Source organism: Pongo pygmaeus, chromosome 8 (assembly GCF_028885625.2).
Source record: "Pongo pygmaeus isolate AG05252 chromosome 8, NHGRI_mPonPyg2-v2.0_pri, whole genome shotgun sequence".
In the NCBI taxonomy this organism is placed as follows: Eukaryota; Metazoa; Chordata; class Mammalia; order Primates; family Hominidae; genus Pongo; species Pongo pygmaeus.
In genome coordinates this window covers 125,205,444-125,221,861 of record NC_072381.2, presented here as the reverse complement: position 1 = coordinate 125,221,861, position 16,418 = coordinate 125,205,444, and the positions used below count along the sequence as shown (strand labels likewise).

The 16,418-nt window shown below is 40.9% G+C and overlaps 1 protein-coding gene across 3 annotated transcripts in view; it reads right to left on the bottom strand.

Moving 5' to 3' along the window:
* Nucleotides 1-16,418, bottom strand: part of INPP5F (inositol polyphosphate-5-phosphatase F) — a 101,203-nt gene that overhangs the window by 5,047 nt on the left and 79,738 nt on the right. For 2 of the 3 annotated variants that reach the window (XM_054435348.2, XM_063670327.1), the window contains 7 exons: nucleotides 16,017-16,145; nucleotides 13,851-13,968; nucleotides 12,087-12,285; nucleotides 3,165-3,236; nucleotides 1,566-1,639; nucleotides 872-1,000; nucleotides 169-256 (listed from right to left, as the gene is read on the bottom strand). In XM_054435348.2, coding sequence (XP_054291323.1) covers nucleotides 169-256; nucleotides 872-1,000; nucleotides 1,566-1,639; nucleotides 3,165-3,236; nucleotides 12,087-12,285; nucleotides 13,851-13,968; nucleotides 16,017-16,145 — 809 coding nt within the window. Of the gene's footprint in view, nucleotides 1-168; nucleotides 257-871; nucleotides 1,001-1,565; nucleotides 1,640-3,164; nucleotides 3,237-4,534; nucleotides 4,830-12,086; nucleotides 12,286-13,850; nucleotides 13,969-16,016; nucleotides 16,146-16,418 lie in introns of those variants that run through there. The other variant, XM_054435353.2, reaches the window with a different exon arrangement.

Sequence of the window (16,418 nt, the reverse complement as noted above, 5' to 3'; positions counted from 1 at the left end):
TGAAGAATGTTGAAAGTATTTTGATCTGCAGAAATTTGATCCTTACCTCTCTAAATACTAACACCTTACCATAACGTGATCTCCTCCCCTTTCCCCCTGCAAATAATTTTAAAGAAATAAGACTTTGGATAAGAATGCCTTTATTCTTGAGAGAGGCAGTATACTCACCTCTCAAGTTTCTTCTCAATTATGGGTACATCCGATCCCATGGCTTGCTTGGTGATCTGCAGCATCTCTGCAATGCACTGAAGGGTATCTGCAACCCAAATATAACTGCTTGCCAATTTCTCCATAAACATACTAAAAAAAATAGCAGTTCTAACCCATTTAGCACTGAATGAAATTTGTCATCATATAATTAAATACAAATTTATTTGCTTCGATTTATAGAAAACTGCCACCTGTTCACTAGTCTCCCCACTTAATTCACAATGTTCTAAAATTTTAAAAGAACAAAAGCAAAAGAATGAAATCGGGGAATTAGAAGTTTGTTCTAGTTCATGTTTGTTCAAGCACTGTGACAAATGCCGAGGCAACAGCCATGAATGAGACAGGTATGGTTCCTACCTGCTACAAATGGAAAGAACACGACATGTGAAGAGCCTTGACACCCATATGATCACTGATGAGGCCAAACTCCCTGAGTATCCCCGCTAAAGACTCCCTTGCCCCAAACTAAATAATACATTCAGATAATTTCCCTGGGTTGCTGGAAACACAGTTGCTATTTCAAGGTCTCACATTCCAAAGCTATTCCCTGGACCCTCTCTCATTCAGTTGGTTATGATATGAAATGTCCCCAATTCCATTTGGGCTTTTAAGAATAAATAGAAAGTTTTCACTGAATACTTTCATCTCTTCCTCTTTTTACCTTTTCCATCCTCTTCAGGATTGCGCATTACAGCTCGCAGTGTGTGGAAATAGCCACTCGCTTCTTTGTATCTGTAGTGCAGTCGCATGCAGGAGAACTTTGGCTTACCAAAAAGAGTGGGTTCAGGGCCTAAAATCCCAAATGAATATGTATAAAGTTAAATCTTTCACATAACATTTTCTTCTATTATCTTCAAAAGACTCAACACATTTTTCTTCGTAATATAAATGACAGCACACAAAATACAAACTGCTGGTGACCATTTGGTTTGATAAGGCCAGAAGAACTCTTTCAATTTCAATCATTTAAGCTTTCTTGATCCCTGGGGTAATCTTCACAAGGTAAATAATAAAAGGAACACAGTTATTATGATAAGACTATATCCATCACTAACTATAACGAATAGAAAGAAAGTTCTAAGAAGTAGACAGCTTGGAATATCCCTTTCTGGTTTCTAACAGATGTTATACTGGTCTCCAAATTCCACTGTAAGAAGAGCCGACATTTCTGCCTTAGGATTTCATACCTATTCCCTAGACCTCATCAAAATGCTACTAACAACAAATGGAAAATAATAGTGAAGAAAAGCATTTGTAGGTGAAACTTAAACCAGGTACTTGCTTAAATAATTTGACCCCCTCTTGGAAACAACAGCATTTGCTTTTTATGACTTGATTAGTATGTTAAAACTTACCTATTTCGATTTTTTCCAGGTTTTCTAGACTTAATCGTTGATACTGGTTTACTTTATCAACTTCATCATCATAACTAGATAAAGGGAAATGAAGTTAAAAGAGGACTTAAATCAAAAGCATATTTGGCTTGTCAGGGAAGGCATAATAGCTGCAAACTGTTACATACAGTTAACAAAATCTTCCACAGCACATACATTCTGGGGTAAAATGTTAAACATAAGAACTATGTTAAAAATTAAACAAGAATAACATATATATAGTTCAATAGCTAAGGGAAAATAAGTTTATAGATCTAACAGTTAAAAAAAGCAACTACGGCCGGGTGTGGTGGCTCACAACTGTAATCCCAGCACTTTGGGGGGCCGAGGCGGGTAGATCACGAGGTCAGGAGTTCAAGACCAGCCTGACCAACATAGAGAAACCCCGTCTTTACTAAAAATACAAAATTAGCTGGGCGTGGTGGCGGGCGCCTGTAATCCCAGCTACTCAGGAGGCTGAGGCAGGAGAATCACTTGAACCCAGGAGGAGAATCACTTGAACCCGAGAGGCGGAGGATGCAGTGCGCAGAGATCATGCCATTGCACTCCAGCCTGGGCAAAAAGAGCAAAACTCCGTCTCAAAAAAAAAAAAAAAAAAGTAACTACAAGGTTAAAATAATTTTTTATAAAAACTCATATAAAATGAAAACAAACCTAAAACCTAACCTACAAGGCAAACGCGCGCGCGCGCGCACACACACACACACACACACACACACACACACACACAGAGAGAGAGCAAGAGACAGAGGGGGAGAGAGATGGAGGGAGAGAGAGAGAAAGAGAAACAAACTATGTATTTGGGAACAATACAGCTGTTAAATCTGATATCCAAAATCAAGAATGAAAAATCCATATGATATATGCCAACAGGCATCTGGGCAAATGACTAAAAAACAATAGTTTACACAAAGCCAAAAATAAATTGAATATTTACTTAGTAAATACAAATTAGAACAATTCTGGTAAGGTGTGAGGAAACAAGTGCTTGTATTTTGCTACTAGCGCTGTTCATTGAGAGTCTTTCTGCAGATCAATCTGACAACAAACCACAAAAGTCATAATTCATCATACCCTTATAACCAAAGAAGTGCGCAGGCGCATGCACACACACACACACACACACACACACACACACACGTTATTGCATAAAGACAACCGCATCATTCGTAGTAACAAAAAATTGTAAGTAATTTAATACCTAACAGTGAGGAAAAACTTCACTATAGTAATGCAAACAATGATATGTGGTCATTAGTGATAAAAATGTATGGAATACATCAAAACCTGGGAAATATGTAGGAAATAACACCAAATGCCAAAAGAATACACTATAACATAAACATACTAATTTAACTGTAAAATCTTGCTTTCAAACCGATAAAGATAAAAGGAAGTTAGAATGACGCAGCAGTTATATAAGACAAAGGGGTTCAATGAAGTTTCATAAAATACATAACAAAACCATATTCTCACATTTTTTTGTTACGAATTCTAAAAAGAAAATTTACTCAAGTTTAAAAAACAAAATCAAAAGCTTTAAATCAATACGCAACTTACTAGGCCACGTAGTAGGCAGAGTTAGAAAGCAGTAACAGCACATCCACATCTCTGTGAGTAGCATCAATGAGGCTAAACAAATATGACACAGGAGATTAAGTATTTTCATTTTCATCTGCATTTTTTGCCAAGCATATTTCTACAGCAGAGCTACTTAGGACAAAAAATTGGCCAGGGGGAGGGAAAAAAAGGTAATCAATGAGTTCTACTGCAGTTAGATGTAATACAAACTATCCATTTGAACAGCCTTTAAAAAACAAGGAAAAGCAGATGTGGGAAGTGAGGGATGGAGAGTAAAGAAAGGCAGCCAAAGGAGGAAGGAGTCCCTCAGGAAATGGGATAATTTGAGGTGGGGGAGTGGTGGGATTGGAGGATGATAGAGAAGCAGTTAAGGGAAGAAGAAAGAAATACGTGAGAGTAAGAAGGGAGAAATCATCTAAACTATCTCACATTATCTAATCTTCAAAATAACACACTGTACATTCAGGATATCTTTATGTTCATGTGGAATGCATCTTTTGAAAGACTTTTACATGAATACAGTATTTATGAGCAAAAATGGAACAAGTCCAAGCTACTTCTGCATTTTTGTCATAGATTATTTGGCTTTCAATAAACAAACACTTCCTTATTCTATTTTGCCATATTTATACCCATTCTAAAATCAATGATGAAAATAAGAATTAGAATCCAGGTAGTGTTCATGAACCATGAAACCAAAACTACAGTAAAATGTACATCCTTGTAAAATTACCAATAAGAAAATTCTTAAAGTATAAAATCTACAAATAATTAACAACACAGGCAGAATCTGAATTAAGGTCAAACTTTTAGTCTAATATTAATCTAACAATAATAGCCTTTCCAGCAAAATACAGAGATGTTTCTGCATTCTTATGCTGGTCTCCAAATTCCACTGTAAGAAAGCCGACATTTCTCCCTTGGGATTTCATACCTATTCCCTAGACCTTATCAAAATGCTACTAATAACAAGCAGAAAATAATAGTGGAAAAAAAACGTGTATTAAATCTGCGTAAGAATGAGGTCATTGTTTAACAGGTACTGCAGCGAAGGATTTACCATAATCTTAAACTGCAGTTTTTTACATCAGAGACACCGCGTTGTAGCTTGAGTCTAACAGTCTTAAACAACAAATTCACCTCAATTTGCACGTACAATAATATATCAAAAAATACAGCAAATGACATAATGAGATGCCAGGACCGGGAACACACAGATCGATTCCAGGAGCCAAAATCTGAGCATTAACCAATTAACCAATGGGAAAAGGAGAACGATCCAGGCAGCTTCATAGAGAATACCACCAAATAACACTGTAAAATGTTAAGTTTTACGCATTGATACTTACGTGCACTCTGAAAACTGTTGCTTGAGCCAAGCCATAAAAATTACGTCACGACACATTTTAATATGAAATAAATTCTACTACTAATTACAGTGTTACTTTCATCCTAGCTCCTATTTTGGCATTAATATTTACATCAGCCAAACATGATCCCCAGTCAAAAACATCATGTCCTTAACAAAAAGCACTTGGCACGTAACAGGCAGTCGGAAAATGTCAACCCTCCCCCCACCCCCAATTTTACTGGTCTTAGCTGCAGTAAATATTTAATTCCCTCCCCACCCACCCTTCCCCCTTTAAAAAAAAAAAAAAAAAAAGCACGTTCAATACGAACAAGAAACAAGACTAAAAACCCTTTAGGTATTTCCCCACCCCCCACGTCTGCAGCTCTGAAGAAGCTGCTCTATTCGTTTTTGTCTTCCCGCCACTGGGGCAAGCCCTCCTTCCACACTATGAAGACGAAAATTGCCAGCACCACATGAAGCCCGACCACTGCGACAATGGTCGCATAAAAGCCGCTGTCTTCAGGGGACATCAACATCAGACTTTGGAAAAGAAGTAATTTGCAGGAAAAATATAACCCCACAGGAACTTTAACCATAAGCCCTGCAAAAAGGAGAAAAATCTTGAAAGTCATAGCCACAACGCCCTCAGACTTGGGCTCGGCTGCTGCGGCAGTGGCAGCCCGCTGCGCGGTAGGCGGCCTGTGAGAGCGCGGCATCGTCAGTCAGTCCGTCCGTCTGTCCGTCCGTCGATGCCTCGAGGCTCAAACAGCTGCCTGCACCCAACCTCGCGCCTGCAGCGAATGCGGCGAATGCGGCAACTGCGACGCGGCAGTGCCAAGTCACGCCCAGGGGACACGTCTAGCTTCCGGACGCCCACTTCCGGCCTCGGCTGGCGGCCAGTGCGCATGCGCGCTCCATCCTGCGCATCTTACGCCTACAAAGGAGAGCACAGACCCCGGCCCGGCGGGGGAGGGGCGCCAGGGTGGCCACTCCCGCGAGAGTTGGCTGGCGCCTCCGCCTTCGTCAGGGACAGTGCCTGCGGCTGGAGAGGGCGCTGGCGGGCCGGGCGAGGGTACCGCGCCGAACGTCTAGCCCCTAGGCCATTGCATGCCTAAGGGACAGTGGCTGCCGCGTGCCTGGCCACTCCATTACCACGGCTGGACCGGGCAGTCGACCTGAGCGCAAGGAAGCAAGTCGAAGCAAGTTGGCAACACCACTTGGCTTAGCGGAGAGGCGAGGCGGGCCCTGCAGGTCCGTGGTTTCCTCTCCAGTCTCAGAGCCTCTTTCCCGCTGTCGATAGAGTCGGGAGTTTCCTGCGATAACGGGCGGGAAAGGACAAGAAAGGCAGAGAGGTCGGCCCTGGCCACGATGGAGTCTGTCTAGGGTAGCCCGGACAGAGCTGCGCTCAGCCTTGCATGGGAGAAGGGCCGGGACAGGCACGGGCGTGCTGGACAGTTCCCGGTTTCAAGTTCTCTGTATCCGGCGCCCAATGCCCTAGGCCGCGACCCCGCAGCCAGGCCTACTTCCCTGCTGGGACCGCGCATTTCCAAACTGCTTGCCTGTTTTTCCACCAGATATTTAAACGCAGCTGGGACTGCAGTGAGGTCAGTGAGGTACTGGTCTCTGGTACAGATTTTAAAGGGTGTCATTAATTTTGTCAGCAAGACAATTGGTGCAATATTTTTTAAAATCAAAACTAATGCAAAAATATGATAAATATGATGGACAAAGCATCAAACATTTAAGATAGAATACATCCCTGTAGTTGCATAATCGTACCTCACTCACTTGACCCTAATCCCAACCCTGTTCCCAACAAAACTTCATTTACAAATCAACAACCCAATTAAAAAATGGGCAAAGCGTTTGAATACATGTTTTTCCAACTAAGACACAGAAATAGCCAACAAGTACAAAAAAAAAAAAATCCTTAACATCGTCTGTCATCAGGGAAATCCAAATCAAAACCACAATGAGATACCACTTCACACTAAGTAGGATGACTGCAATTAGAAAAAGAGGAAAATAAGTGTTGGCAAAGATTGGAGATATTGAAACCCTCCAAACTGGAATGTACTGAAATACATTGCTGGTGGAAATGTAAAACGGTGTGGCCACTGTAAAAAACAGTTTGGCAGTTTCTCAAAAGTTAAACAGGATTATCAGATAATCTGGCCATTTCCACCCAAAAGAACTATTTAATAGAGACAGGTGTTCAAACGAAAACCTGTACACAAATGTTCATAGCAGCACTATTTACAATGGTTAAAATGTGGAAATAACCCAAATGCCCATCAACAGAAGAATGGATGAACAAAATGTGGTCTATAATGAAATACTATTCAGCTACAAAAAGGAATGAAGTTCTGACACATGCCACAACATGGATTAACCTGGAAAACATTATGCTAACTGAAAGCAGCCAGTCACAAAAGGCCACGTATTATATTATTCCACTTGAATGAAATGTCTAGAATACGCAAATGCAGAGACGAAGTAGATTAGTGGTTGCTTAGGGATGGGAGTGTGGAGGGTAGGGAAGTGACAGCTAAAAAGTATGGAGCTTCTCTTTGTGGTGATGAAAATGTCCTAAAATTGACCATGGTGATGGCTACACAACTCTGAATATACTACAAACTACTGAATTATATACTTTAAATAGGTGAATTATATGGTATATGAATTATATGTCTCAATAAAACTGTTTAAACACACACACATATTCCAGGAGTGGACGGTTGAGGCACGCAGGCAGTGAGAGCAAGTCCCCAAGTCTGAGAGCTGAGCCTTCCGCTGCCTGGCTCTCCAGAGACCCACACCCCCACTGCCACTTCCAGGGCCACCTCTTGTCCTCCACCAGGAGCCTCTGTTCTGGGTCAACATCTCCAGCTGAGCTGATGGACTGTACAGAGGTTCTATAGCAAACTCAGCCCAAGAGCAGGTTTCCAAATCTCTCATCAAGAGAAAGGGAAACAGAGCACTGCTGGGAAAATCTTTAAGCCTTGCAGTAAGTAGAAGAAAAATATCGGTGGCAAATTCAAAGGAATCTCAGCAGTATTATTAGAAAGAATCACACCCACAAGACAAAGACGTGCCTGTACGAAGAGGAGTTGCTAAACAATTCTCTAATCTAGATGGAAATGCAATAGTTACTTTGAAAACTCAAACAGCACATGACACCCACTGTCCACCGAGAGTAATCCATAATCCATGGGACAGGAAAATGTAGGAAGAAGGTAACAGTTCTCTATCTGAAAAAACATCACCTCTAGAAGAAAACACTTGAAAACCATTCTGAGAGCCAGCCCCTGCTCCACCTCCACCAGCTCCTGGTATGCCCCAGTCTAAACCCCTAAACCACCTGGCTCTCCAAAAGGGGCTCACAGTGGAGCCAGCCACAGGGAGATTAAGTGCCTTCCATTAAAAAAATACCAAGACTCCTGGTAGGCTGGCCTCATCCTGCTACGCAAGCCAACAAGGAAAACATGTGACCTGAGAAGCCGTTGGCTCCAAAGCATTGGCTTCACTAGCTCCTACATCCACCTCATGCTGTCCCCCAACCTTCAAAGGAACAAGTGTCTAGCAAAACATTAACCACGGGGACCACCAACAGCAAGGAAAATCTAGCAAGCAGCCAACACCTCAACCATCGTGAGATGCAATCAGTCTGGCATGGTGAGCTTTACAGGAGATCTTTCCGGAACAGAGTGGAGAGTCTCAAAATTTAGCAGCCATGCCTGTCTCCAAAGAGCAGACCACACACAAATTCCACAAGTCTGTGACCCTTGTGTCCTGTGTTCTACCTCCTCCTCTTGACAATTAACATCATTCCCTCAGACACTCCTGCTGTCCTGGTTAGTGATGGAGCTCCCCTGCCCATCTCTGCCTTAGACCCAAGTCAGCTTCTCTGGACTGAAGAGAAGCTTCAGTCTGTCTGTCAACAGACAGAACTACTCTGAATCAGACACTGGTTTAGACATCAGAGAAGACAACATTTTCACAACCAACAATACATCAGGAAAGATAGCACCTCAGCTAACGACTCCTACATTGATGGGAAAATCTTCAGAATCTTTCAGTGTCCCAAAGGATGAAGATCAAAGGGAATCACTGGGCCAGTGACTCTGTCGGGTCTATTTTGGATACCAGTGACCACAAGGAAGAAGATAAGGATGGCAGTGGAGGCTCTGGCATGTAACACAGGTAAAGAATACTCTCACAATCATTCTTGGCAACTGACCATCTAAGAATCAGAGGAAAAAACACTGTGTAGCAACATCTGAGCAAGAGAGTCAGGGAATCTGACAACAAATTGGAAAGTAACTGGGAGACTTAGAGGCCCCCAATGGAAGCTATCCCAAAACAATAAAGAAGTAGAGGGCTTGGCACAGTGGTTCACACCTGTAATCCCAGCACTTTGGGAGGCCGAAGCGGGCGGATCACGAGGTCAGGAGATCGAGACCATCCTGGCTAACACAGTGAAACCCCATCTCTACTAAAAATACAAAAAATTAGCCGGGCCTGGTGTCAGGCGCCTGTAGTCCCAGCTACTCGGGAGGCTGAGGCAGAAGAATGGCGTGAACCCAGGAGGCGGAACTTGCAGTGAGCCAAGATCGCGCCACTGCACTCCAGCCTGGGCGACAAAGCAAGACTCTGTCCAAAACAAACAAACAAAAAAGAAGCAGTAGAAACAAGAAACAAACATACAACTAAAAGGCAAACTCAGCAGAAAGCTCAGACTGAGACCCACAGTGGGGCAGCTGCAAGCCCTGGACCAGGTTAGCATCTAAAGACACAGCAGCAATAAGGATTAAACAAAATGAACTTAAAGGTTTCGTTGTCCATCTCATGCCATGTGAGCCTATCTGGGTCATCTTTAGGGGTAGCCCCATGTGCGGAAAACCTGATAACGTACTGAATGCATGTGTTTCAGCTTCACTTGTCGTGAAGGAAGAGTGGGCAGCTGCTTTTTGGGGAAGAACTCCTCAGCTGTACAGCCCAAAGGCAGCAATTAGCAACAGGAAGGATGCACTGGCCCTTGCTGTCTAACACTTGTCACTGATGGTAAGTTACGTGTGACTGATGGTAAGTTATTCTTCATTGGGAACTTTATTATTCATTTATTTATTTATTTTGAGATGGAGCCTCACTCTGTCGCCTAGGTTGGAGTGCAATGGTGTGATCTCGACTCACTGCAACCTCCGCCTGCCGGGTTCAAGCAATTCACCTGCCTAGGCCTCCCAAGCAGCTGAGACTACAGGCACGCACCACCATGCCCAGCTAATTTTATTTTTACTAGAGACGAGGTTTCTCCATGTTGGTCAGGCTGGTCTCGAACTCCTGACCTCGTGATCTGCCCGCCTCGGCCTCCCAAAGTGCTGGGATTACAGGCGTGAGCCACTGCGTCCGGCCCTAGGAACTTTAACTAAAGAAGATGAACAGAAGATACTCACTAGCTTCCTGCTATCGGAAAGTCAAATTCTATAGTGCTGGATTAAAGAAAAATAGGAAATGCATTTACTGGGCACTGGACAGAGGTGGGAGTCAAAAATCAGGAAAAAAAAGGGAAGCATTTCATCATGTTAATGAAGAAAAGAAAACTGAAGCACAATGTCATTTCTGAGGCAGATATTTGGTAGCTGAGAACTTAAAAGATTTGAGACTCTAATCACCCAATGGTGACTTTTTTTTAAGAGACAGGGTCTCATTACATTGTCCAGGCTGGTCTTGAACTGCTGGCCTCAGGTGACCCTCCAACCTCAGTGTCCCCAAGCACTGGGATTACAGGTGTGAGCTACTGTGCCCAGCCAGTGATTTAAAGACCTAATCCTAGAAGACTATTCTTGTTTCACCATAGTGTTTTTTTGGGGTTTTTTTTTGTTTTTGTTTTGTTTTGTTTTGGAGACAGGGTCTCACTCTGTCACCCAGGCTGGAGTTCAGTGCTGCAGTCCTGGCTCACTGCAGCCTCAAATGCCTGGGCTCAAGAGTTCCTCCTACCTCAGCCTCCCGAGTAGCTGGGATTATAGGTGTGCACCACAATACCAGGCTAATTTTAAAATTTTTTTGTAGAGAGGTCTCAAACTCCTGGACTCAAATGATTGTCTTGCCTTGGCCTCCCAAAGTGCTGGGGTTATAGGTGCAAGCCACCACACCATTATTCATTATTTTGATTAATACAATTGCCAGAAATAAGTATGTTTTTATGAATCTTTGGCAAGAGGCTTCTAATGACTCTTAAAGCATCCTTACCCAAACTTTGTTGCAATTTACATTTTTTAATACTCTTCACCCCAGGGTACCAATTTTCCATAAAAATTACAGAATTGGAAATCAAATCATCAAGTGTAATGTGACCCTACAAAATCGTAGCCAACACTAGAAATAAACCTTTTGGTTTTTCCCAATTTTGATTATCCCAAAGTATACACAAAAATACTTGACTGAAGAAAGATGATATTGACAATCATGATATTGATACCCTCTTAAAAATCTAAGTGCAGTTAAAACTCAAGGAAAATGCAGGTGTGCTGCCAGCAGTTATTTCTGAATGGGAAGTAAAAGTACTCTTTTTTTTTTTTTTTGGTGCTACATTAAGTTGGATTGCTGCCACTAAAAAAAAAAGTGAAGGACATGAATCAAAATAGCTTTACCAAATGGCTTAAACAGACACAAAAACCTTCTGCTAGGTTGTGTGTGAGGAAAATTCATCTCTTATTTTTAAAGTCCACATATCATATCCATACATAACAGTATTCACTATCAAAGTGAAAAAAATCCATGAGATTAATAGCATGGGATGTTTCCCTATGAATCCACAGTCAACGTTTTTTATTCCTTTTAATACATAAATACTATCTTTAATTGTACTTTCAAGCACATTTTATGCCCCTCTTACTAAAAACACACAAAACGTGTAAGATAAGATCGAACTAGAGTGCTTTATTCTTAAAGCTTGGGCTACAATTTCCCAAAATGTTTCTGATTTATAATATAAAAGATTATGATTTTAGATTTCAGCCTAAAGGCAAGCATTCAATCTAGTGGATAAATTTAGATCCCGCTATTCATTGATATTTTGAAGAATCACTTGAAACTGGTTTTTGTTAAAAAAAAAAAAAAAAAAAAAAGAATATTAGTTGACCTATTTATTTTATAAAAGGCCAGGACCACTTTATAACCAATAAAAATACCGAGCCTCACTACACCTCTTGTTGCACTCACTTATGTGCATTAATACAATAAACCTAGATTCTAGGGCAGGGAGTGGGGAACCCACAGCCAGCTGCAGGCTGTAGTTTGGCAATTTGAATTTTGTTTAATCAAATACTGCACTAAAATGTTTTTCTTCATTACCAAGTTTTTTGAACCCCCTTAATTTTGCACTCAAGGCAAGTGCCTCAGTCAGCTTGCCTCACTACCAGCTCATATAGGAAATAGCCACGCACCATGCATCCATGCCCACAGCTTTAGGGACAACTGCCAGTGTTAATCATGACAACTTCCCAACATCGGCTAAGCAAGCTGGTCACCTGGACACCACTCCAACTCACCTAGGGTCACAGTCAATGAGGGCCCAGCCCCCATGGAACTTCTCATCATCAGGCAGTAGTAACTTCATGTAACTTTGTAAGAGCTGGCTAATTAGTTCCTGGTGGCTTCTCTGATTTTCCTTATGCAAAGCTTCATGTTCTTTCTCCTTCGTAAATATGGAATAAAGATCTTCTGTCACTGGAATGCCTTGCATCAAATCTAGGGTGGAATTGTTAATATCTATCATCATTTTAGTTTACTAATATATTTTTAAAAAACAAAAGAGAGTGTAAGACCTAAAACTGTAAAGCTCTTGGAAGAAAACACAAGCATAAATCTTTGTAACCTTGGATTAGGCATGATTTTTAAGATATGATACTAAAATCATAAACAACAAAAGAAGATAAAACAGACAAACTGGACATCATAAAAATTAAAAACTGTGTTTCAAAGGGCACCATCACAAAAGTGAAAAGATAACCCCTAGAACAGGAGAAAATATTTACAATTCATCTATCTGGTAAGGGACTTGTATCTAGAATAAAGAACCCCTATAAATCAATAATAAAAAGTTAAGCCAATTGTAAAATGAGCAAAGATCTGAACAGACAAGCTAACTTCCTCTTGGTGGTGCATGCAGCGCAGCCTTAATAAATCATTATAATCCCATTCCCTATGGAGTTATTCTTCCCTATCTCATTGTTTCATGGGACAATGACACTCGAGGAGGCTTCAGCGAAAGAAGATCTGCCAACCACTGGCCCTACACAGGAAAGAGACAAGCACAGATTGCTACTGGCTTCTATCTCTCAACCTTGAAGATCTCTCAGCCAGCTTCAGGATATGGATGCAGCTGATGCTACGGATGGCTGAACTGAGAGGACAGAACTAAGGTCCTCAATGATATAACTGAGTAGCTAGGTCAACCAATGGAAGCAAGATACCTTCTTTTTTCCTTGAATACCAACTGCTAAAATCCAGTTCTGTAGTCACAGCATGCACCCTCCATGTCTGGCAAATAAGTCAAACATCTTTACATCAGACTTCTCAAATTCCTAAGTGGCCTGTGTCTAGGCCCTACTAGTCTGATGTGTGCACTAAATAATCAGGTGAAGAAATAAGATTTCAAAAAGACCCTCAGGGACCACAGGTCAGCTATGTTACATTTGGTTCTAATCCAGAACACTCTGCATTTACTTTAATCCTATACAGTAACATCTTCATGAATATTAAATTTAAAAAATGTCAATGCATAAATTCTACTGGGCAATCTATCCTTCCATTTCCTCTTCCAAAAAAATGATGAGTTGGTTAGGGTAATCTCTAAATCTGGTACCCTAATATTCTGTTAAACCATGCTTATGGAAAAGGCTGGTATATTTGTCCACAGCAAGAACATAGAACAAATAACATACAGGCAAAATAATCTGGTTACATTGCTCAGCCTTGAGTAATGAGAAAACAAACGGAATATGAAGTTTTTAATTGTTGAGGTTTTAGGGCACCTTATTCCACACTCCAGGAGCTTCAAACCCTGTTTTCTATTACCTGAGTAATAAACTGACAAATATGCATGGAAAATAGATGGTTTCTTTTGTTGCTCCAGCCAAAAATATTTGTCAAATTCTAATCTTGTAAAAATTTGAATTTGATGTATTGGGTAAGATGCTCAATACTGAAACACTACTACAAAATATGAATTATGTTAATGAAGCTGGTTTCTGTAAAATATTAGTCACAGAAGACATAAATGTTGAGGAAAGAAAAGCTTTTCTGCTTCTTACCTATAACAGCTTGCCTATAAGCATCCTTAAATCTGTTGAGGTAATATCTGTTTGCTGAGTTCACTCCATCTTTCATAACTCCTGCTAACTTCCTTTCTCCTGTCCTTGTAAAGTCACCCTGTCAAACAAAAACTGATTTTGACATCTTATTTAAACACAAGAATGCCCCCAAAATAAATTGTGGGCTTTCAGTTCACGTCTGGAATTCTACAGGCTTTTATAATTTCCAAGGTCTGACTTTTAGAATTTTCAAATAGTATAGTTAAATTAAAATATCTACTAGTATTCCACCCTGATCTAAGCTTGTCAAATGCTATTTGTGGCATCAAGTCTTCACAGTTAGATGGTGCTTTAGGGTAAAGCCATTCTTGGCAATTTGTAGAATTTCTAGAATTTACAGGTCAAAACAAATTATATGACAAACACCAAAACAATAAAAATTATTTACATCTCAAACTGGTGTAATATTCAAAAACCAAGTTTCTGACGTGGGAAAATGTGGATAGTTCCCTAGAGTTTATCACAATGGGCTTTTAGCCTGGGTGTGTAGATGAGTAGCTCTACATAGGGAGGAAAAGCAGGAGTTTCCTTACCTTGCTGCACATCACCAGCACCTGTAGAACAACCCAGTGACAACTTAAACTGTTTTGTTTCCCTTGCGCTTTTCACAACAAAGATGTCAGAGCAAGTCCCTAGAGAAGTGGTGACTTAAACTTAAGGCAAGGAAGGTGTAGTCTCTTTTTCCTCATCCCAACCCCTCTATTTCTCTCCAAGGCAATCTCAGAAATCTCAGTCCAAAAACCAACAATTTAGGAAGAACATGCTGCCAATTAGGTCAGTCACAGGGAATATTAGTAGAGCAACAAGTCTCTATTACAGAAAAAAGGTATGAATACTCATCCCGAAGAAGTTTAAAATCAAGGGGAAAAAAAGAGAAGTACTTCTCTTTAATCACTAACTTGTACCAGGTTTTTTTTTTTTTTTTTTTTTTTTTTGAGACAGAGTCTTGCTCTGTCGCCCAGGCTGGAGTGCAATGTCACAATCTCAGCTGACTGCAACCTCCGCCTCCCGGGTTCAAGTGATTCTCACACCTCACACACCTCAGCCATCTGAGTAGCTGGGATTACAGGCACACGCCACCATGCCCAGCTAATTTTTATATTTTTGTAGAGACAGGGTTTCACCTTGTTGGCCAGGCTGGTCTTGAACTCCTGACCTCAGGTGATCCACCTGCCTCAGCCTCCTAAAGTGCTGGGATTACAGGGTTGAGCCACTGTACCTGGTCTTTACCAGGACTTCCAAAGTTTACCTTCCATAATTAATAAAAAGCTTTTGATATTTATCACTCAATGCAAAAGAAGGACTGATGCCTGTTAAGTCCTTAATGGTACAATCTGTGTAAGAAGTACCTTGAGATGAACTAGAACCTTGAAGAATGATTAACATAAACCTAATTTAAACAAATTCTAACACTTCCTACTGCCACAGAGGACGACGCCCTCAGACTGAGTAATTTATTTACTAGAGAATATATTTTATACTTAACTTAATATTCTGTGAGGACTAGCTCTATAGGATCTTCAAAGGACTTTACTTTTAACAATAACTAAAACATTTCTTCCGCATTTACGTGTGTCAGGGAATATTCTAAGCCCTTACATGCATTGACTCATATGATCCCATAACAGTCTTTTGAAATAGGTCTAGTGTAATTCCTGTGTGACAAATGAGAGTGTTTAAGTGACTTGCCCAAGGTCAGAGCTAGTTAACAGGCAGGGTTGGGATTCAAACTCAAAGATGAAGTATGACATTGGTGGCCAAAACCTGCCAGCAGACATGCTCTGTTTTGTCAGTTTTGAAAACCAACCATTTCATATAAAATTCTGGATTTCCAGAATCCCTTGAAAAACTGGAGGGTCTGGCAACATAGGCCCCTCCAGAGAGAGCACACACTCCTCCTCAGGTCCACACAGCCCCCTCTCCCTCTGATGTAATGTGTGGCCTGCTTGAGTCACATTACCTGGCCCTGCCTTAGCCAACCATTTCAGAAAAGAGTCAGCTACACACATCCCCAATCTGGAGCCCACACACATTTCTGTGGTTTTAAACCATAGTCTAATCTGTGTCCTACATAATGACCCACAGATGCTTCCTGCAAGTATTTACCTTCAGAGCAGCTGTCCCAGCATACTGTCTGCTAATGGAGTCACCATTATTGGCCCACATTATCTGGTAGATGCGATTACATTTCACAGGTAACGGCTGTTCCGGGGGCATCACACCTAATTTTTTCAGCTAAAATGAACACATTGGTGGATTAACTGTATATGGGCCAGGAAACCATAGCAAAAAATGTGTACTGCAGAAAAAGGAAACATATTCATATACAATTTAGGACCCTTAAATAAAAGAAACGGTCTTTTTAGACTCATTTTTAATAAAGTAGTGCTTGAAAGATGGCTTTATAAATTGCTACAAGTTGAATAAATATAATGAAATATTTATACTGTTTTGGTACAATTTTTAATGTGCCCGATCATACTATTATATTTTGTCTTTGTTTTAAAT